Source organism: Plecotus auritus, assembly GCF_963455305.1.
Source record: "Plecotus auritus genome assembly, chromosome: 1".
Classification (NCBI taxonomy): Eukaryota; Metazoa; Chordata; class Mammalia; order Chiroptera; family Vespertilionidae; genus Plecotus; species Plecotus auritus.
In genome coordinates, this window is record NC_137770.1 from 111,395,770 (window position 1) to 111,419,216 (window position 23,447).

General features: G+C 40.0%; 1 protein-coding gene across 25 annotated transcripts in view; it reads right to left on the reverse strand.

Moving 5' to 3' along the window:
* PARD3 (par-3 family cell polarity regulator) overlaps positions 1-23,447 on the reverse strand; it is a 781,475-nt gene that overhangs the window by 657,585 nt on the left and 100,443 nt on the right. For all 25 annotated transcript variants that reach the window (XR_013959024.1, XR_013959025.1, XR_013959026.1 and 22 more), the window contains exon 2: positions 631-732. Coding sequence is in view for 22 of the 25 variants with exons in the window: in XM_080641367.1 (XP_080497493.1) it covers positions 631-732 (102 nt within the window). In the remaining 3 variants the exon portion in view is untranslated. The remainder of the gene's footprint in view (positions 1-630; positions 733-23,447) is intronic.

Here is a 23,447-nt window from a genome sequence, read left to right on the forward strand (position 1 = left end):
TCAAAAGGGTGAGTACAAGCAAATGAAGTGCCTGTGGGTGGCCACATTCACCATGCCAAAATCACAGGCTTCATTAAAGACAGCATTCCAGTATATGCAACCAAGTAACATGAAGGAAAAGATGGCTTTCTGAGAGCCCAGGACACAAGGGAGATGCTAGGGATGCACACTGGTTTTGTAGCCAGGTAGTGCATCACACAGGTCAGCTATTGGGATGAGCCAAAGCAGGGATCAGAACTCAGAAACCTGTGTACCGCACACTGAAACACATAATGATCACAATGAGGGACTTGAGAGTTGTCAGGAAAGATGCTACGTTTTTTTAAAATAATGGGGCGGGGGAGAGATGGGGAAAAAAATACCTTTTAAAGATCTATCCATTTAGTTGCAATTTTAAAATTCCAAAACTTAGCACTGCATCCCAGGTATCAAGGAAAGCATTATACATTAGGGTTCAGGGTAGTGAAAATTCATAATACTTACTGTAAAATAAACATTCCAGAGTGAGTGGCCCAAATGTTCTTTAAAGCATGTGTGTCTAAAACAGGAAGGAAAATATTCCCACCTACCCACTCCCTCCCCAGTCTTCATAACAGGCACTCAGAGCAGCTTCCCTGGACTTGAACTCACTCTGTCTTTATCATCTGCTACATCACAGAGGATGTCGTCAAGATCCAGTATTCCTCCATCTCCATGTTCCAGTCGATGCACCTGTATCCAGTAGCTTGGATCCTGTACAAAAGAACACAAATATCAAATGCATCAAGTTAGCATCACAAAAAGGAAATGCAACAATTTTAACTGTGAGAACTTCCTGTTACAAAAAAAAAAAAAATCATCCCCATCAAATACATTGCAAGTGATGTAATATTCAGGTCACTCCCTATCTCTGCTGTTGAATCAATTTTCTTTTATGATGCAGTCATTCATACATACTCTTTCCTTTGGCTCGTATGCTGAGACCCTATTATGATAGGAACTGCAGAAACCAGAAAAATGCACTGCATCAAAAATAATGATTTCTCTAAAGTATGCTGGGTTTCCTATTGTCCACCTCTCAATCCAACCCACAAAAATATTCTAATAAACAAGCAACATATAGTGTATGTCTGAAACACTAATGTCACAGCATATCTGAATAAAAAGAGGTGGCATACCCTGGTTGCCCAAAGTACTTCCTAATAACAGGCCTGAATACACTGGAATAATATGGAAGACTATAAGTGAGCAAAGCAAGCTCAGACGAATGTGTGTGGTTTGAGCCTATTTTTGGAAGGGCAAAATTACACACACTAGCATATGTGTATATAAAAATGACCCAAAAAAGTCCTGACCAGTGTGGTTGGAGCACTCGTTGGTTGGAGCATCATCCTGCACACTTAAAGATTGAGGGTTTGATTCTCAGTCAGGGCACATACCTAGGTTATGGGTTCGGGGCACATAACCAATAGATGTTTCTCTTTCAAATCAATGTTTCTTTCTCTCCCTGTCCCTGTCTCTCCCTCCTTCCCTCTTCCCCTCGGCCTAAAATCAATAAAAATATCCTCATGTGAGGATTAAAAAAATGTCCAAAAAAATACACACCAAAATTTGCAGTGATTATCTCTGAAAAGTGGAATTGCAAGTGAAGAATTTCATTTTAAATCTTATACACTTCTACACAGGGTATGTATTGTGTGTATACATATATACATACATACACTGTAACAAAAAACATGTTTTGAAATTATTTACAGAATATAATTCTTTGTATTGGGGGTTTGTTTGTTTTTTAATCCTCACCCGAGGATATGTTTATTGATTAGAGAGAGAGGAAGGGGAGGAGATAAAGAGGTAGGGAGGGAAGGAAGGAAAAAGAGAAGCATCGATGTGAAAAAGAAGCATCAACTGGTTGCCTCCCATATGCACCCCAACCAGGGACAGAACCCACAGCCTAGGTATGTGCCCTGACAGGGAATTGAACCTGCAACGTTTTTGGTGTATAGGATGATGCTCCGACCAACTGAGCCCCCCCAAGCCAGAGCACAGTTATTTGTTTTTAGAGTTCCACAATCATTCTCATTTGTATACTCAAATAAAAATGTACTAAATTGTTATCTTTTGCCTTTAACTACTGAATTATCCACAACATGGAATTACTAATAAAAAGTTCAATTCAAGTTAACAGTCCATTTTTCCAATTTAAAGTGATGTTAAATACTATTCTTTCTTAAAGGAAAGGCTGGGAGGGAGAAAGCAAAAGATTAATCACAGTTATACAAACATTCCTGGACCCCACCCCAGATCTCCTAACTCAGACAGACCTTCCAGGGTTGAGGCCAGGGAATCCACATCCTTAAGAAGCCCTCCAAGAGAATCTCTAACAAAGCTATGTCTAAGAGTTACTAAAATGGAACAGTCGTAAAAACTGTATAATTACCAATCCTTGTCATTTTTTAACCAGCACAGAAAGCAGCTCAGACCCTAATTCTCCAAGTTATTAAACATAAAAACCACCATGCAAATAACCTATACTTACTCTGCTCCCAGATCTGGACTTCTTTAAAAGGAGATTCAGTACTCAAATCAACTGTTCATCCAAAACACAGATTAAGTGTATAAAACACACATGCAATACAGTACATGCCACACATACACACACATACAGTGGCATCCCCTGAATTCATGGGGCCTCTACATGATCCCCTGATTACAATATCATCCAGAGAGCCCTTAGGAAACCTGCTGTATGAGTCTGAGAGTGCTCCAAAATTTGTCATTTCTGGATTCATTGAACCATCAATGAACAAAGGCCCAAATGAACTATATTCCTACTCTTCTGTACCCAATGGTATTAACTCTGCAAGGGAAATTAACATCCTGAGGGTCTACAAAGAAAAGGTATCTCCTAACCATCATTCCCTAGTCTCTTTAAAACACCAGTCACCAACCGGTGGTCCACTGGTCCGCGGATCACTAGTGGTCCATGAGGTCCGAAAGGCTGGCAGCTGCTGGTTTAAGGAAACGTTTGGAACAGCGGTCGCCAACCGGTGGTCCACAAGGTCGACCGCTGTCTTAAAACACATCCATCCTGCCCTCTTTCCCACAAGCAAGCTGTGGATTACCTAACCAACAAATAGTAACTTTCATTTCTGAAACACTTTTACACCCACAGAAAGCAGACTGAACTCTAAATTGGGTTTTAAAAAAAAGAAAAACTTAAAGCTTCCTAATCCTCCTCACTCTCTCCATGAAAGCTTAGCCTATAACCTTTATTTAAAATGTGGAGCTGCTCTTTTAAAATAAATTTCCACCTAAAGATTTTTCAACCTCTTAACTATATACATACATATATATATGTATATATATATATATACATATATATATATATACACACACACACACACACACACACACACACACACACACATATACATATATACTTCAGAACTTGCTCCAGACTTTTCTCTATTACTTTCCCTTTCACAGCCTGTATAACTGGACCCTCTCCACCACACTGAGTGCCCGGAGCCCCACTTGAACCTCCAAACTAACCATTCCCATCCATCAAAACTATTCAGTCATCTGCTTCTTCAAGAGCTTTGCCTGACTGGGAAACCCCAAGACAGGCTAGAAGTCTATCTCAGACTTCACTATATGGAAAATAGTACTCAGATGTCAACTGTGAGCCATTAAAAGCTGCTAATATTTTATTTTTTACACATGCTAAATTAACAGTACAAAGCCTTCTGTTGACACTACTTTACCATCTAGTTACTATACCAATTTTCTGATTCTCTTTACAGCAAAATTTTAAAGATTTCTGGTCACAGATTCTTCTCCCAAAACCTCATGCCAATCAGGCTTCCTCCCCACCACATTCCCAAAACTGTCCATCAAGGTCACCAACAGCCCCCATGTTGCTTAAGCAATGTTCCTCACATGAGACTCATCTTCCTGATCTATCACAGAATTTGATACTATTGACCACTCCCTCCTCCTTGAAACAGTCTATAAATCTGGTTTATAATCCTTCAACTATCTGATCAAGGATTGTCTAATTCAAGATTTAGTTGTTGAGGGACCTGATTCACTGATCAGCTATGCCAAATAGCCATGACAACACCATGACAACGCATATTATCAGGCTAGCATTTATTAAATGCCACTTCATAATACACACTGAATAGATTAAAATGACTATTTGGAAAGAAGGAACCAAAAGGGAATCATCAATAATCCCAACAGAACATACTACATAGACAAAAGTCAGAGTTAAGCAGGCCATATAAAAATGATCTCCTTCCGCCCTACCCGATTTGGCTCAGTGGATAGAGCGTCGGCCTGCAGACTGAAGGGTCCCAGGTTCGATTCCGGTCAAGGACATGTACCTTGCTTGCGGGCACATCCCCAGTAGGGGGTGTGCAGGAGACAGCTGGTCGATGTTTCTCTCTCACTGATGTTTCTAACTCTCTATCCCTCTCCCTTCCTCTCTCTAAAAAAATCAATAAAGTATATTTTTTTTAAATGATCTCCTCCCACAAAAGTATAAAAACCAGAAAGGCTTTTTGCTACTTAGAAATAGACTCCTTGGAACAACAGTCTCTTAGGAGATTTTAACTGGCAGCTTTCGTTAACACTATTTTCTCTCAAATGACAAAGGACTTGCTGTATTTTCAAGGAAACAGTCAAGTACCCATCAGAAAAAAAACTTTTCTCCATGTTACAACATACTTGTTGACTGCACTCTGTAGTAGTTTACACTGAAAAGTTTAAAATAATAATAGCACAATCATTGCTGTTTTGACTATAGAAATTTAGAAGTGTAACTGAACAAAAAAATGTAAAGCCACTTTTGAAAATACCAAAAACACTAATTCTACAATCAGTATACTTATCATTGGGTTAAAAAACAAACATGACACAACATTCAATAAAAAAATGATGTTACTCACTTAGGATGTGTACGTTTAAAATAACCAAAGATTTGAACACTAACAATAATTTTACATATGATATGCAAAAAAATCCATCACACAGGAGCAACAAACAAGAAAAGAAGTTCATCCCTCAAGCAGGTAGAGAGAAGTCTACCAAGAAATAAATATCCGAGTCAGTCAAGGTTCCCCAAAGATGGGTCATAGCCCCAAGAGGGGATCTGGAGACAAAATCACCGAGTACACTGTTCCTCACCCAGATAGAGAACCGGGGTTGAGAAAGGGTAGAGGGAAGATTTCTAAGACCTGCAGAGGAAGAAAGCATAGGTGATTTGATAAGCTGCATGTTGTAAGGAATACTGATGTTCAGTCTATTGCAGGATATCCACTCTATTGCAGGAGACAGGAGAAAACAGTACAAAAAAGTCCTAATGAAAGATGACTCCTAGCTCACTATCAAGAAAACTCTCATACTCCATAAAGAGAATCCTCATATTATGCAACAAGATAATGAGCTTTTATGAGTTGTGACCTGGGTCATACAAAAGCTCTGCATACTTTATGCCCAAGCAAGTTTCAGAAAAAGTATCTGCAATTAGAAACAGTGCCCTACTCTTGCATTACCATAGCATACAGCAATGATCTATAGCCTGTCCGATATTCAAGTGAAAATCTATGTGTAAACTAAGACCAGAAAAGATAACTGAAAATCCATGTCAATCAAAAACCTGAGTATTAACTATGTGCAAAGCACTGACTGAGCTAAAGCATATCAGATGAGACATAGTTTAAAAGAGGTAGACCAAGTGTCATAAGAAAAATAGACATTAAAATGCTGTGTGAATTCAGAAAAGGGGAAGATTATTTTCACTTGGAAAGATACAGGGCCCAGCCCATTGTGGCTCAGTGGTTGAGTGTTGAACCATGAACCAGGAGGTTCTGGTTCAATTCCAGGTCTGGGCATATGCTCAGGTTATGGGCTCAATTCCCAGTGGGGGGCATGCAGGAGGCAGCCAATCAATGATTCTCTCTCATCGTTGATGTTTCTCTCCCTCCTTCTCCCTTTCTCTCACAAATCAATAAAAATATACTTTAAAAAAAAGAAACAATATAAGCAATTTACACAGAAATATGAAGGTAAATATGGAAAGAATCAGGCACAAGAGTCGGGAAAGGTGATCTCTCAGGATAGTGGTTTTTCCTAACTGACTATGCACATACATAATGGTTGGAAACAGTAAGAATTAAGAGGAACAGTTTGAAAATTCCTTAAAATCATAGACATGCCACACAGTTTAAATTTCAGCATCTGTCAATCCTATTAGCCAGAGGATAATTATGTTGTGAAGACAAATTAAGTCATTGTTAATGAAATAACAGAAAACATTTCATTTTTAAAGTCAATAGAAGAGCACAATCAATATGAATGGTGCCTCATTCTAGATTCTCTTATAACTCTCCAATTTACTTGAACCCAAAACATTTTTAAATTATGTTCTAAAGTTCTTTTTTTAATAAATAATTGGCATTTCAATATAAATGTAATGCATACAGTTTTAACTTTATCTACTTTGATCAATTTCCTTTTCAAAAATGCCTATTTTTTTAGTCAATTTTGTTGTAGCAATACTGTTGAATGTTAAACATATTGGGGTGGGGGGTGCTTCTTAATAAAGGCAGAAAACACAGATGGTCAGTAATTATGGCTGATGTTCAACAATTAAAAAATAACCTCTATTACCATGAGGAAGAGATACTATTTAGTCACCCTAAGTGCACTCCTCTGCCCCCCACTTTTCCACCCCAAACCACACTTAAAATCAATACCAACATTTCACCACCACAACATAACACAGAGCAAATCACAAACCTGCTACCTCCCTTGAAGAGAGGATGGCTTCATTCAATTTGTCAATCAAAAAAGAAAATGCAGCATTGACACCAAAGCTGAATTCCAACTTTCTGGCATTCTTTTTTTTTTAAATATATTTTTATTGATTCAGAGAGGAAGGGAGAGGGAGAGAGAGAAAGAAACATCAATGATGGGAGAGAATCACTGATGGACTGCCCCCTGCACGCCCCATACTGGGGATTGAGCCCGCAACCAGGCATATGCCCTTGACGGGAATCAAACCCAGGACCCTTGCTTTATCCACTGAGCCAAACCAGCTAGAGCCTGGCATTCTTTTTTATTATAGCTAGCATGAGAGCTCTCCTAGAATACCACACTGGCCGAACAATGTGGGAAATCAGCCCATTACTGACCTCCAGATCTTCATTAACTTTTATAACATAGAGATCACTTTGGTCAGGGATGCTCCTCAATATCCTGCACCCCTCCAGGTAAATCAAGAGGTGGGTCTCAGATCACAGAGCTGGCCCTGGACAGAGCCAAGGCAAAAATGAGAACTGTACCCACCAGTCATACCAGGTATACCGGTTAATAATGCGGATTTTGTAATCAAAGAAAACACGGTAATTTCAAGAGAAACATCAAAAGTGTTTTATTCAAAGTAATGTCCATCACTAGCTATACATTTCCCCCATCTTTCAGGTAATTTGTGGATACCGTCCCAATAGAACTTTTCTTGTTTTGAGGCAAACCATTCAGAGACCCAATTTTCCACTTCTTCATAGTTTTGAAGTGCTGCTCAGAAAGTGCATGTGCCATCAATGGAACAAGTGGTGATCTGAAGGGGCAAGGTCTCGTGAATACGGCAGGTGGGTTAATACTTCCCAGGCAAGATCTTTTAACGTGTCTTTAACTGGTTTTGAAGTATGTGATGGTGCATTATCATGAAGCAAAATTACTTTGCCCCCTGTCTTCTGCCACATTCTGGTAGTTTCACAATTAAAGCGTAGTTCACATTGATTATTTGTTGTCGATAGTGATCAGTATTAACGGTTTCACCTGGTTCTAGAAGCTCATTAATACACCACACCTTCCTGATCCCACCAAACGCAGAGCATTGTCTTCTTTCCGAAGCGATTTGGCCTTGCAGTCGATGTTGATGGTTGACCTGGATCAACCCATGATTTCGTCCATTTGGGATTCTCAAAATAAATCCACTTTTCATTGCTAGTCACAATTCAATGCAAAAAAAGACTTTCGTGCCATTGAAGCAACATTTTACTGATGACTTTTTGGTTTTCCATTTGTCTTTCGTTCAGTTGATGCGGCACCCATTTTCCTACCTTTAAAATCTTTCCCATTGCTTGTAAATGATCAGAAATTGTTTGCTGAGCAACGTGTAATCTTTCTGCAAGTTGTTTTTAAGTTTGACATGCATCTTCATCCAATCATGCTTGTAATTGTTGGTCTTCAAACTTTTTCAGTTGACCTGGACGTTCTTTGTCTTTCACATAGAAATCATCACTCTTAAAGAGTTTAAACCAGCATTCACAAGTATCTTGAGATGGAGCATGTTCACCATAAGCTTCCCAAAGTATACAATAACTTTCAGCAACACTTTCCTTCAAAATAAAGTAATGAATTAAAACTTCCTGCAAATGCTTTTTTGGCAAGAAATTCAACATTTTTAAGCATAAAAATATCCATCCCTGCACACTTCTCTACAAAGTAAACAGTGGGGGCCACCAGGTACAGAACACTTTCTTGTCTCATATTCATAGGTGAGTGTGTTCACAAAAATCATGCCAGGTGAATGTTTTCAGCTCCATCTATGGATGAGAAGACTAAAGAGCAGGAAACATGAAATGTAATTACAATTGAAGAGGAAAGGGAGTTTCAGCTCAGGTACTACTCCAACTTCTAAAGTCATGCTATGTCCTTTTGGTGCATTTCCTATTGCAAGAAGATCAAACAGCTTTATCAGGGTACAGATTTGGAAGGAAAAAAATTATAAAGTCCCTTTTTTTTCTCCTTAGAATGAAAAATATACCACCCACTAATATATTTCACTAACTTCAATATCAGGAAATAATCATTTACACCACGTTACCTATCAAAGATATACTGATTTAAGAAGCATTCATTCCAGTCTTGCACTAGATAGTGCTAGGTCCAACTCTGTAGAAAAAACAATCTGTGAACATTAAAATAGGGCCTGGATGCCTGAAGGTACAGACCCACTCTATGGCCTAACACAGACCATGTGCAGCTAAGACATTAACTACTGTAAGGTGTGAGATCCTTTAAAGCGAACTAAAATGCTGAATACTTTTCTAGTACCTATAAAAGAAATAACCAACCCAAGAGATCCCTAAGGTTAATCAGCCAACCTCACAAAAGAAAAACCTACCCTCACATATCTTATACTCTCCAATTAGCAAACAAGAGAGACTGAGTTAGACGAAAAGGAATTTCTCTAAGCTGTAAAGAAAACCTCACTGAAACATGATCAACTCTAAATAGCTCAGAATTTTAAAACGAACCAACAAAAAGTTGACCCCAAAGCAGATCTCCACTCCCTACTCATATTACTTTATCCAAAACCAACTCCAAATTTTTCTTAAAGAAATTATCTCAAATTACTTAAAAATACATGATTAATTCCTTACACCTGGCAATACCAAACATGACTGTATCAAAAGAAATATTCTTAAGCTCATACAGAGGAGAAGACTGTACAGAATTAGTGAATTTTGTCAGAGGATTTGCACCTACCTCAGATTTCCTCTTTTGAAGCCTGAGCAAACAGGTATCCAGATGTACTTTGTGGCTCCTATACTCAAATCCAGCACCACACTACGTGGGGTCCAGCTGAGAGTAACACAGCACCATAACATAACAACTAAGTGTGGCTCAAGGCAGTGGACACCAGATGGAGGTGCTTAGAATGTGGCTCAGACCATACCCACTTGGGAGAGTGAAGGGACATGTCTCCTGAGGACTGCTGATGCCAGAGGTGGCGCTCCCTTTTCCTCCCAGGACACTCCTACTATCAGTCACGGAAGAGCCATGATAGTATCTTCAAAAGATTTGCCAAAGACCTGAGTGCACCTGTGTCTTATTACCAAGAACATCTCTGCAGGCACCGATTACATGTCAGCTTTTAGGAAAGGTTTTCAGCAGGGAAAGGAGCAATACAGACAGACAAAGGGCATATATGTGTAGATTCATACACACCAAGATATGAGCTAGTCATCTATGGGATCTCCTTGCCGCTCAAATTTGTTACTGCTTATTTGTGGCCCCCTGAAAAGTTTTCCCCATCTCTTAACTTGTGAAAGAAAATCTTACCCAAATTTCAATTCCTAACATCTATTTCTTTGCAACATCCGTCTGCATTCCCACTTTATTTTCTACCCTACACCTCCATAGCACTTACAACAATGACTTGAAGATGTACATGTCTATCATTACAATTTATCGCCCTAATGGGGCTGTGGAGATTATTCATTCAAATATTTATGGAACATCTATTATGTGGCAGGCACTGAACCAGACATAAAGATGACAAATATATGGTCCCTACTCTCCTAGAATATTTAGTCTAGCATATGAAAGCACAGGTACTTTTTCATAAACATAGCCCCACACCCCCAAAGAATGCTTTGAAATATGTTACTGGTTATCTCAAGCCAAAGAGCAATCTGTATTCTTTTATTAATCTATTTGTTTCAAAATTTGTTGGCACTCAAATTTTTCCTGAAAGTCCCTAATGTGGCTCAAAAGCCCCTAATGTGACTTAAGATTTTACCTAGGCCAATCTGGTCAATTTCAAATGCAGATGAAATGAGGACTGTTTAAATAGGAGCTCAAAGATACCTTATTAAATACAAGTAAAGGAGATTATATACATCAGTGCCACATAATTCCTTAATTCCTTAAATATATGGTTAGTTCTCTGTCCTTATGAAGTTTTCCCCTATGAAGTATTTGAAATCTATATACCTGTGCCTTCAATTTATTCCTTCTAAAAGTCATAGTACATACTATCTCGGGGAGGGGGGGGGGAAGCACAACAATCTAAGCACTAAAACAAAAAACACAGCAAGTACAATACCACAGTCTCTACTATTACTATTCTGTAGCATATTTAAAAGTAAAATGTTGACAAAAATATTGCATGGAAGCAAAGAAACAAATTAACTCTATGAGAACTTAGGCACAACATAATTACATAACTAGTAATTAAAGTATGAAATGGACTACCTCAAACAACAGTAAAACTTGTAACTTGTACCAGAGAGGGTTGGTTACAAAAAGAGGAGCAAAGCTAGTTTATGAAGCTTTAAGGATACATAGATAGCCCTAGCCAGTGTGGTTCAGTGGATAGAGTGTCAGCCTAAGGACCCTTCAGTTCCGGGTTCCATTTTGGTCAAGGGCATGTATCTCAGTTGCAGGCTCCTACCCAGTCCAGGCCCTGGTCGGGACTCATGCAGGAGGCAACCAATCGATGTTTCTCTCTCTCATATCGATATTTCTCTGTCTTTCCCTCTCTCTTCCACTCTCCCTAAAAATCAATGGAAAAATAACCTTGGGTGAGAATTTTAAAAAATGCACAGATAGAGTAGATGCAACAAGAAACCAGGGCTTTAATGACAAAAACATCTAGTCGCACATACTATTTCAGCAGTCACACAAAAAGGGGCAATAAAATGTCTCTTCTGGGGGAAAAAACTCATAGACACAGACGTATGGTGATTACCAGAGGGAAAGGGGGGTGGCGGGATGTAAAAGAGGGTAAAGAAGGAATAAATGGTGATGGAAGGAGACTTGACCTGGGGTGGTAAACACACAATACAATATACAAATGATGTATTATAGACCTGTATACCTGAAACCTATATAATTTTATTAACCAACGTGACCCTGATAAATTCAATAAAAATATTTTTTTGGGTTAAGTGGTCTGACACTGCACAAGTCATTTCCTCTGTGCAGGCACTGATGCCTTATGCATTCAATGAAGGCATTATATTATCTCTGAGGGTCATATATTGCTCAGACAGTCTCTATGATGTTATATCATGAAAATTAAACACACTCCAGGCAACTTTCCTTTTCTAAATAGAAATAAGGTAACCATTCCCATGACCACCATAATTTGATCTTTTTTTCTTTTACACTTTTAATTTATTGATTTTAGAGAGGGAGGGAGGAAGAGAGAGAGTGATTTGTTGTTCCACTTACTATGCATTCATTGGTTGGTTCTTGTATGTGCCCTGACCAGGGATCAAACCCTCAACCTTGGCGTATCAGACGGTGCTCTAACCAACTAGGCTACCCGGCCAGGGCTAGCTTGATCTTAATACTAAATTAAAACTGCCTAGCCCTGACTGATGTGGCTCAATCAGTTGAGCATCGTCCCATGCATCAAAAGATCATCAGTTTGATTCCTGGTCAGGGCACAAGCCAGGGCACATGTGGGCTCAACCCCCAGTAGGGGGCGTGCAGGAGGCAGCTAATAGTTTCTCATTGATTTTCTCTCTCCTCTTCCTTTCTCTCTCTAAAAATCAGTAAAAAATTTAAAAACTGCCTAACCTTCCCTACAATGTGCTCTGTTAAACATATATTTGTAAACATGCGACCTTGCAATAGCAGAGTTCTGAGTTCTGTAGACACCATCTACTCAGAACAGCTTTCCAAACCAGAGAGTCTAGTGATAATGTCAGAACCACGACACACCCCCAGTAGAAAAGCACACCACAGCAAGCAAGATCATGGCCCCATGTGGATTGCTGGATCCTGTCAGCAGGAATAGCCAAGGATAGGAAGACCATCCACCTGGAGGTTCCAGATGACTGAAAACATCTCCAGTGTTAGTGCACACTGTAACAAGTGGAGGTAGTTGACTGGCACTGTGCATACAACCAGCCAACTAAGAAAACAAAACTCGTCTGACAGCTGAGGCCACAAATATGTTAGTAAAAATGCAAGAGAAACAGCAACCCAACTTCTTAGTCTGCAAGTAACTGTTTGGAAATAAAGGAGGCACAGCCAAGTCTATGATAACTCTGTTCTCTAAGACTTTAAAATCAATTTTGGAAGGCAACCCAGAGGTATATGGAAAGTTCACTACCAATACCCAATTACAAAAACAAAATGCCAACCATTGCAAAATTCAGAAAACACAGAACAGTTCAGGAAGGAATTACTTCATTTCAATCCGGAGAACTCTTAGCACAAGGCAAGGAGGCCAAAACATGCATGGCATGTCTGAAGGACAGGGAATAAAGCCTGGGCATGACTTCCCTTCAGCACTTGGCTTTCACTGTACTCTCTTTCCCCCAGTGATAAGGGTTTAGCTGAACTGGCCACGCACAGGATCCATGCAAGGGCTGGACTACAGGAGACTTTTTAGACCTGGGTGAAAACTGATAGCACTCAAGCTCTAACCTTAACATCACCTCAAGTGTCACATTTGCCTTACACAACTAGGAAAACAACTATTTGCTGCTTCTGCAGCAAATCTCAGATTTGAAGAGAAAAAAAATTTTTAAGACTCCAATTTTTTATTCTAAATATTAAGAATTATGTGATTATCTTGATTCTCCCCCCCAACTCCTCCCTTTTTAAAGTTAAATCCTTTCTGGATAAAACTTTCATTCCTCAAATTTGTTTAACAGTTCCTTCAAACATTCCCTCAGAGTATAACAACAGCTATTCCTGTTTATCAAAAGCCTAAAATAAAACAGGACCAGACAAGAAAAACAAAACTCGTCTGACAGCTGAGGCCACAAATATGTTAGTAAAAATGCAAGAGAAACAGCAACCTGCCTTCTTATGACAGATGTGCTTGATGCCATGCAGCAATCAGGCGTTTCCACATAAACCCTCTTATCTTCTTCTCACTGCTAAGGCATTTCAAGGCAACTTGAGATTTGAACAAACTTTTAACTTACACATCACAGCTGAAATAATGAATAGCACATATATGACTTAATTAGCATAAAATTAGCACCACATATGTGAAATATAATACGAGAGCCCATTCTTTTTTTTTTTAAAATATATTTTATTGATTTTTTACAGAGAGGAAGGGAGAGGGATAGAGAGCTAGAAACATCGATGAGAGAGAAACATCGATCAGCTGCCTCCTGCACACCCCCCACTGGGGATGTGCCCGCAACCAAGGTACATGCCCTTGACCGGAATCGAACCCGGGACCCTTCAGTCCGCAGGCCGACGCTCTATCCACTGAGCCAAACCGGTTTCGGCGAGAGCCCATTCTTGCTGAAAATATATTGTGGGGAAGCACGGGACTTGTCTGTAAAGAGGATTCTCTAAAAGGTCAGGGGCCTCTGAGGCGGCAGCCCCTACCTTAACTTTTCCAAACAACTCCGATCCCCCGGGGTGTTTTACTAGAATCTCTATGTTTAGTCTTTAAATACCCGACCTTGTAGAAGCATATACTTTTCCAAGGATACTAACCCTGCTGATTGTATCTAGAAGTTAATTTTAGTTCAAGCTAAAAAAGCCAAAGGAGGCAGGTGAACGGGGCTACTTGGCGGTGATAGCCAAGTAGTGCATTAGCCCTCTCTTTCACAGAAACGTGTGTTAAAGTAATCATTCATCTGTCTGCCAGTCAGCCCCGGCAATATATGATGCCAAAGGAGAGGCAAAGCCCGAGTGGTTTTGATGCAAAGCCTCTAGTTCAATTTCATTACCCGCCTGCCGCACAGTCATCTGATATTCCTGCAAAAACTTGTCTGTAATTTGGATGGACTAAAAAATGAGGACTGGCACCAAAATTTTAGTTCACGGTATAAGTGTGTTAAGAATCAACTTTACCCTCTAATAAATAAATGTAGTGTGGATTACTGAAACATTTTTTTTAATAAAATTTTAAAACCTGCCTTGGAAACAATGCCATTTTGCATTGTGTCAAGAATTCTTCTCAGCTAAAGTCATAAAAAAGTTCCAAATTTTTAGTAAGGCAAAACTCACCATATTTTTCATAAGATAACTTGCTGGAGTGGCTCAGTTGGTTGAGCGTCGTCTGTGCACGGAAAGGTTGCCAGTTCGATTCCAGATAGGGCACATGCCTGGGTTGTGGGTTTGATCCCCAGTCAGGGAGCACAGGGAAGGCAACTGACAGATGTTTCTCTTTCTCTCTCTTCTTTTTCCCTTCCTCCCTCTCCCTCTCCTTCTCCCTCTCTCTCGCCACCCCACTCTCTCTTCCCACCACCATCACCATATCCCCAAGCAAGGATTTAAAAATATTTTAATGTGTACTATTAAAAAAAAAAGGGAGCTGTCACTCTTATTTAATGAGAAGTCACAATATTATGAAGTAAAAGAAAACACTTTTCAGACTAATTAGAGGGCATCTGATAAAACATTGTGCTGCATAATGCTAGAAAGGCAACATAAAAATCCTGAAAGAGTAATTAGTTTATTGTAGATGTATACCAAATATTCAAAGTATCCTTGAAAAAGCTTACCTAAGGAAATAGGATAGTGAAGCAAACTTGAGTTTGTTACATATACTAGTAAATCTTAAGCAATGTCACACTCTTTACAAAGACCAATAGCTATCTAGAGATATCAATTCCAGAGTTGAGATTGCATTCTAAAAATAACAGAATTCTGGGAGAAACCAAGATGGCGGCATAGGTAAACACCTGAACTTGCTGCCTCGCACAACCACTTCAAAACTACAACTAAAAGACAAAACAGACATCACCCAGAACCACAGGAAGGCTGGCTGGAAATCCTACAATTAGAAGGGAAGAGAAAAGCACACTGAGACTCAGAGGAGGTGTGGAAGTAAAGTGTGGCAGTACGGAGGCGCACGCTCGGAAAGGGCTGGCAACTGAGGATGCGGTTGTCTTTTTCAATCGGGAGGGAGACACAAGCTCCCGATTGCTATGAACTCCAGTTCCGGGTGAGACTCTGGGGACCCAGACTCATGGGGGGTGGACGGGGGTGGGGGGGGGGTACTGGACTGTCTGGCATCAGGCCGGAACACAAGGGCAGCTTTTTTCAGAGGTGCTTGCAGCAATTACCGTGGGACACTGAGACCCAGGGGCCTCTTAGGGCATGGCTGAAGGTCAGCCACTGCTGTTTGCTCCATCCTGTTGATTCCCTGAGACCCCACCCCAGCTGTGTGCAGAGGCTTTTGCATATGAATGGCCTGGCCCTTTGCAATCTAAAATTACCTAACCAACTGCAGCTGAGTCAGAGAGCCCCAGAATTTCCAAAAGAAGGCCCAAGGCTCCACAGCAGCCTAAATTGCTTCACAGCTGGGCCCCATCTGGGCACCTCCAAACCCCAAACAAAGAAGAGGAATCTGCAGATCTCTAGTAGCTCCTGCTGGGTGGCCTCAGGCAGAGCTAAATTAGCACCTCCTTGGAGATCCAAGAGCCAGTGTAACCAGTGGTCAGAGTGGGACCATCCAGATTACAACTCTTCATATCCATAAGGGACACACTCAGGGGGCAGACTCAGTGCGCACCAAAGGCCCACTGAAGCAAGTCCTGCCCCATAAGGGTGTCTCCAGCACAGACGTTCTCCCAGTGTAGACACAACTGATCCTCACAGCCAATTGGCCTGGAGGTCAATTCCTCCCAGTGATACCAACAACAATCAAGGCTTAACTACAACAAGACTGTGCACACAGCCCACAAAGGGGTGCACCAAGAATGTCCACCTCAGGTAATTGGGGAGGCTGAGCCACTGGGCCCTATAGGACACCTAAGCCACTCTATCACACAGGGAAGCAGCTAAAATGCGGAGACAAAGAAACAGGTCACAGATGAAAGAAATGGAGGAAAGCAAACTACGGGATATAGAGTTCAAAACCATGGTTATAACGTTATTCAAGAATTTTCTAGAAACCGCTGATAAATTTAGTGAGTCCCTCAAGAATATGAAAAAGGACCAACTAGAAATTAAGCATACACTGACTGAAATAAAGAATAATATATAGAGATCCAACAGCAGACTAGAGGATCACAAGAATCAAGTCAAAGATTTGAAATACAAAGAAGCAAAAAACACCCAACCAGAAAAGCAAAAAGGAAAAAGAACCCAAAAATATGAAGATAGTGTAAGAAACCTCTGGGACAACTTCAAGCGTACCAACATCTGAATTATGGGGGTGCCAGAAGAAGAGAGAAAGCAAGATATTGAAAACCTATTTGAAGAAATAATGACAGAAAACTTCCCCTACCTGGTGAAAGAAATAGACTTACAAGTACAGGAAGTTCAGAGAACCCCAAACAAGAGGAATCCAAAGAGGACCACACCAAGACACATCATAATTAAAATGCCAAGAGCAAAAGACAAAAAGAGCATCGTGAAAGCAGCAAGAGAAAAACAGTTAGTTACCTACAAGGGAGTACCCAAAGGACTGTCAGCTGATTTCTCAACAGAAACTATGCAGGCCAGAAGGGAGTGGCAAGAAATATTCAAAGTGATGAACAGCAAGAACCTACAACCAAGATTACTCTACCCAGCAAAGCTATCATTTAGAATTGAAGGTCAGATAAAGAGCTTCACAAATAAGAAAAAAGCTAAAGGAGTTCATCACCACCAAACCAGTATTATATGAAATGCTGAAGGGTATTCTGTAAGAAGAGGAAGAAGAAGAAAAAGATAAAGATAAAAAATTATGAACAACAAATACATATCTATAAACAAGTGAATCTAAAAATCAAGTGAATAAAAAAGCTGATGAACAGAATAAAGTGGTGAATATAATAGAATCAGGGGCATAGAAAGGGAGTGGACTGACAATTCTTGGGGGAAAAGGGGTGTGGAGGGTGTGGGAAGAGACTGGACAAAAATCGTACACCTATGGATGAGGACAGTGTGTGTGGGGGGGGGGGCGGGGGTAAGGGCAGAGGGTGGGGTAGGAACCGGGTGGAGGGGAGCTATGGGGGGAAAAAAGAGGAACAACTGTAATAATCTGAACAATAAAGATTTATTTTTTAAAAATAAATAAATAAAAATAACAGAATTCTAATCTTCCAATTAAGTTATTTTTTTCCTTTATCTCCATGCTGTCTTTGAAAAGAATTAAGTGCCCCAGCCATTTTGGCTCAGTGTATACACCATTGGCCCAAGGACCAAAGGGTCACGGGTTCAATTCTGGTCAAGGGCACATGCCTCGGTTGTAGGCTTCATACCCAGGCCCCAATTGGGAGACAACCAATCAATGTGTCTTTCTCACATCAATGTTTCTCTCTCTGTGTCTCTCCCCTTCCCTTCCACTCTCCCTAAAAATCAGTGGGAAAATATACTAGGGTGAGGAATAACAAGGAAGGGAAGGAGGGAGGGAGGGAGGGATTAAGCAAATCTAGAAAGAATAGAGTACAAAGTAAACCATATGAAAAGAGGAAAAATAATAGAGGCTAACAATGCAGGAATGCTTCAAAGGCACACTGGATCTGCTGGGACAGTGAAGAAACATGACCTTTTTCCTCCAACTCCATCACCCCCTCAAAGACACTGAGCTGAACTGAGAGGACGACAGTAAGGAGGAAGTTCTCCCTGCAAGTCCCTGAAGTCCACAAGTCATGGTTAAGTGACCAGGGTCACTGTTCTCAGGGTCACCAGGGGAGCAAGCCATCACTGCTCCACACCTCAAAGCACAAACATATAGCTGGAGTGGCATTTCCTAGAGTTCTAAAACTCCAAGCTTTTACCAAGTACGACAAAATTAAAGGAGAAAGTAAGAGATCTCTTAAGTTGATTCAGTCTCTGGTAGAAGATATAAATAAAGCATTTAAGTAGCAACATGAATTACATGAAAACAATGTATATTTGGATTATACCAATTAAGCATATATTGAATTGCAAATATACAAACTGTAATTCTAGAAAACACTGCCTTTATTATTTTCTAAATAGTAGCATTTCACACACCACCATCCTGTCGTTCACCTTGCACTTTCCACTGGATATCACCTAAACATAAAACAAATCAGTTTACCTACTCCAAGTTTTAATAGTAAATTAATCCAATATTTTTACACACAGTAACTGTAAACTATATTCCATGGAGGTGCAATGACTAGTAAGGACTGGTAAACAGGCTAGCTGCTCAATTTCAAGTGGGAGTAGGTTAACCTAGACTGAGTGCTCCCCTGGTCACTCATCTCCCTCTTCATGTGGGGACACACAGGACCTCATATTTCCTACACAAACTTCCTTAACAAATCTTTCCCAAGCTCTAAAAGCTGTCTAAGTCCTCAATTTCAAAAACTTTTTAATTCATAGTTTGGCCTGGCCGGTGTGGCTCAGTGGTTGAGCACCAACCTGTGAACCAGGAGGTTACAGTTCAATTACCAATCAGGGCATATGCCCGGGTTGCAGGCTCAATCCCTAGTGTGGGGCATGCAGGAGGCAGCCAATGAATGATTCTTTGTCATCATTGATGTTTCTAAAAATATATTTTCTATAAAAGCCTAAGCAACCGTTATGACCAAACAACTGGAACGACCGGTCAACCAGTTGCTATGACACGCACTGACCACCAAGGGGCAGATGCTCACACAGCCAACCTCCCGTAGCTGACCAACCTCCCGCAGCCCCTCCTCCTGGTTGGTCCCTCCATAGGCTCTGATCGGGGAGCCAGCTGGCCAACCTCCCACAGCCCATCCCCCCTGGGGCCAGCCAACATCCTGCAGCCCCTTCCCCCAGCCAGCCAAGCTCCTGCAGTTCCTCCCCTCTGCCAGTCAGACCCCCCAATAGGCCTCGATTGATGGAAAGGCCAAGGGACCCCACCTATACACGAATTTGTGCACCGGGCCTCTAGTAAATAAATAAATTCATAGTTTGCCCCTGCATTTAGGATATCACAAAGCATGTTTAAAACTCCCTTCCAAAACACATAATCATCTTTATAAAGCATGGTTATGAGCAGAGTGCTGATTCAATATTCTCATTTGCCAAATACATACATTAACCTGAAGGGGTAGAGGATGCACTTGACTCACAAGCATCTAATAAATCCTTCAGAGGAAAAGTCAATGGTATCTAAAACACACACACACACTCCCTTTCCCCATCCCCAGCAAAGTCATTATGTCAATTAGGACTTTCAGGCATGGCATCTGTCTGCCACAGATAACATGATAATCTTCCTTCAGCTCACTACTGTTATCTCAATCTTTTAAAACCAAAATGTATTAGCTAGCAATGATATCACAGTAATTAATCTCAGCTTTAAGTCAGAAAACTTTCAAACTTCCCATTTTCCACAGCTAGTTCCCTGCTTGGGGAAGAAAGTCATCCACCTCATAAATTTTGCATTATTCTAGCACACCGTGTTTCAAAATATGCTCAAGTATTGATCATAATGATGCAGCAAGAGGGACTGAAGGCCCTCAGGCTTGACAACTCCACAAGGACCAGCTTTTTCCTCCAGGGCCTTCTTATGCTCTGGACCACACAATAGAGAGGTCCTTTGGCTAGGAGTCAGGCTTTAGAGGTCCTTATCTCTCAAGTTTATGTTCCTACTTCTATACTTACACAGTGATGGGTCTGCGACCACAGTTAAAAGCCAAAACTGCCAGCAGAGAGCACTCTATGAGCAGGGAAGTTAATGCATTTTTAATTGAAACTTCATATCCAGGATGGGGACAGTTTAATCAGATACTAGAATTAACTCATGTGTTCATGAGAAACTAAACAATTGAAAATGCTGCAAAATTAATCCTATATTATTTAAAATGTTTTCCTATATAAAACACTTTTAAAAAGAAAATCAATGCAGTGCAGTTAGAAGCTACATTGAGATCTATAGCTTTCTCCATGCAATGTCAATAACCTTGCAAATGTATCTGTCCATTATTAAAAGCTTGTACAAGCACTCACTGTCTTGTAGTGAAGGAGTTATTTCCCTTCAGTTCGCTCACATGGTGGTTAATTTTTTTAAAGCTCATATATTTGTAAATTTGCTAATAAAATTAACTTACATATACAAACCACAGAAAATACAACAGTGAAATATATACATTAGTTAAATTGGACAGTTTCCATTAAACCCACAAATCAGAAAACCAAACAGACCATGAGATATTTTTGGTTTTCCCTTTATTGCTGTGCTGTATTATTGATTCTGAAGACAAAGTACCAAAGGGTGGGGGTTAGGGGTAGGATGAGCTCTGGGGATATGTCAGCCCCGCTGTGCTACCAATGGTAGCAGGGGTTTCCAGAACTCCCCCTCATCACACTGTCTACACTGAATGCCACCAAGTAATGCCAACACAGTAGAAATGCCAGTGCTTTTAAAATCCACTTCATGACCTGTATTACTCATAAATAAGAAGGAAGCATGAGCTCAATGATTACAAGAAATAGAGCCTAAGAGTTAAAGTGAAAGCTCTGGACCTTATGGGAGCATTACCTGCTCACTGTCTTAGTGTCCTCATCTGAGAAATGTAACAAGAGTACTCAACGCATAGAGTAGTTAAAAGAATGAAATTAGTCAAAACCTGTAAAGTAGTTAAAATAGCATAAAGCATTGAGTCAGTGCTCAGTATGTATTATTTACTGTTATTATTAGCCAGAATTTTTAAATTCCCCCAACTGTGTAAAATTACTGTTGTCCACTGTAAAATCTATTCTTTTAGGGACACTAATACATAGTGTCTATCAATATCAAAATGGAATGAAGGTCTACACAGGTGATTCTCAAATTTGACTTCATCAGGTCTAGCTACCACCACCCCAGCCTAGCCCGATTGATGCTACTGTGCCTCCAGAACTGGGAGCTCCTACACCACCGACAACAGGATTGGGTCTACTGAATAACAGCAAGTTCCTTTGCAAACCTAAAACATTATCTGCTTGATAAGCAATGATTGTCTTAGGTGAGTACACTCATGGTTTTTAAAAACAAAAACAGCAATAAAAATAAATGCTGGTGCTAACCCATGTAGCAGCTAAAAACAGTATCATAATATATAAAAACCCAGGGTCCATAACATCCAAAACGACCAAAGGCTCGACTGAACACCGGAAGTCAGTCCTGCAATCAGTGCTGGGTTTCCCAAATCTGATGTCATTGCAGGCTACATAAAATGTTTTTATTATCCAGCAGAATACAACCATTTCTACACTTGCCTCTTCTTTTTCATTACTTAGAAGCAGAAATCAAAGATTCCAAATTTTCAGAAGGGACATTAATTTCATTAATGTTTAGAATACTTATACTTTGTCATATTTAGGTTTTCATATTAGGCATAATTATCAAATTATACTCACATGGAAATCCTTAAAATGCTGAAAGTAGCCTATGGTTTTAAAGATACTAACATGCTATCAATTAAAAACTCCTGTGAAAATCTAAAGCAGTCTATGTGTAAAAGTAAAGCTAAACATTCTCAAATAGTATTAACTTGATTTAATGCACAGGGATCTCCTGCAAGAAGCCAATCTGACAACTGCATGCACAAATAAAGTTCCCACTTAATTAAAAATACATTAAGGAAGCCCTAGCCAGTTTGGCTCAGTGGATAGAGCATTGGCCTGCAGAACAAAGGGTCCCAGGTTTGATTCCCGTCAAGGGCATGTACCTTGGTTGCAGGCTCCTCCCAGCCCAGGCCCTGGTCAAGGCGCATGCAGGAGGCAACCAATTGACATGTTTCTCTCACATCGATGTTTCTCTCTGTCCTTCCCTCTCTCTCTTCCACTCTCCCTAAAAATCAATGGAAAAATATGCTCAGGTGAGGATTAACAAAAAAATAAAAATAAAAAATAAGAAAGTAAACTAAGGAAGATGCACACAACAGATTACCCTCATTATGCAATGAACATTCTCATTGAGAAACCAGAAAGTAATCTGACAGCAGCCCAAGCAGCTCACTGTGCTTCCCTTCCGGCTGCTGTGGACTCATCTGCGATCCATCCTCAGGAGAGATTAAATTTTAAAGAATAAGGAAAATACGGAAAAATCATCCTGATAAAAACTACATTCCTCCCATGCACCAAAAGGTCACCGTTTCAATTCCAGGTCAGGGCACATGCTTGGATATTGGGTCCAATCCCCAGTAGGGGGCATTTAGGAGGCAGCTGATGATATTTCTCACATGTTTCTCTCCCCCTCCCTTCCTCTCTCTCTAAAATCAACAAAACATACTTTTTAAATAAATAAAGTAAATAGATAGATATATAGATAGATAGATAGATAGATAGATAGATAGATAAAACCATATCCGACATATCCCTTGCCTCCCTTTTGTCAAAATTAGGAGCTTTTCAATATGTGTTTTGGAGATTTTTAATCAGTTTTATAGCCTGAATCAGAACTAAAGAGCAAGTCGTAAAGAATTTTAGTATGTTTCTTAAAATGCTCAATACAATAATTTCTCACAGCTATATCCTAAGCTCAGTGTTATGACTAATAGAGCATCTTATAACATATGGGAACACCATGGTTTACAAAATGTGAGATATTTCCGACCTGTGTATCATCTCTAACCTTTTAGCTCATTATTAAAAATTATGTCCTTTGGGGAAAAATGTACATGTGTAAAAATGCCAGACTGTTAAAAGTGAGAACTTTTGAGCATGAAAAATACATTAAAAAAATAAAAATTTTAAGTTACCAAGCTTTCCAAAAGATATAGTAAGTATTTCAAAAGTTTCAACTATTTAATAAATCAATGAAT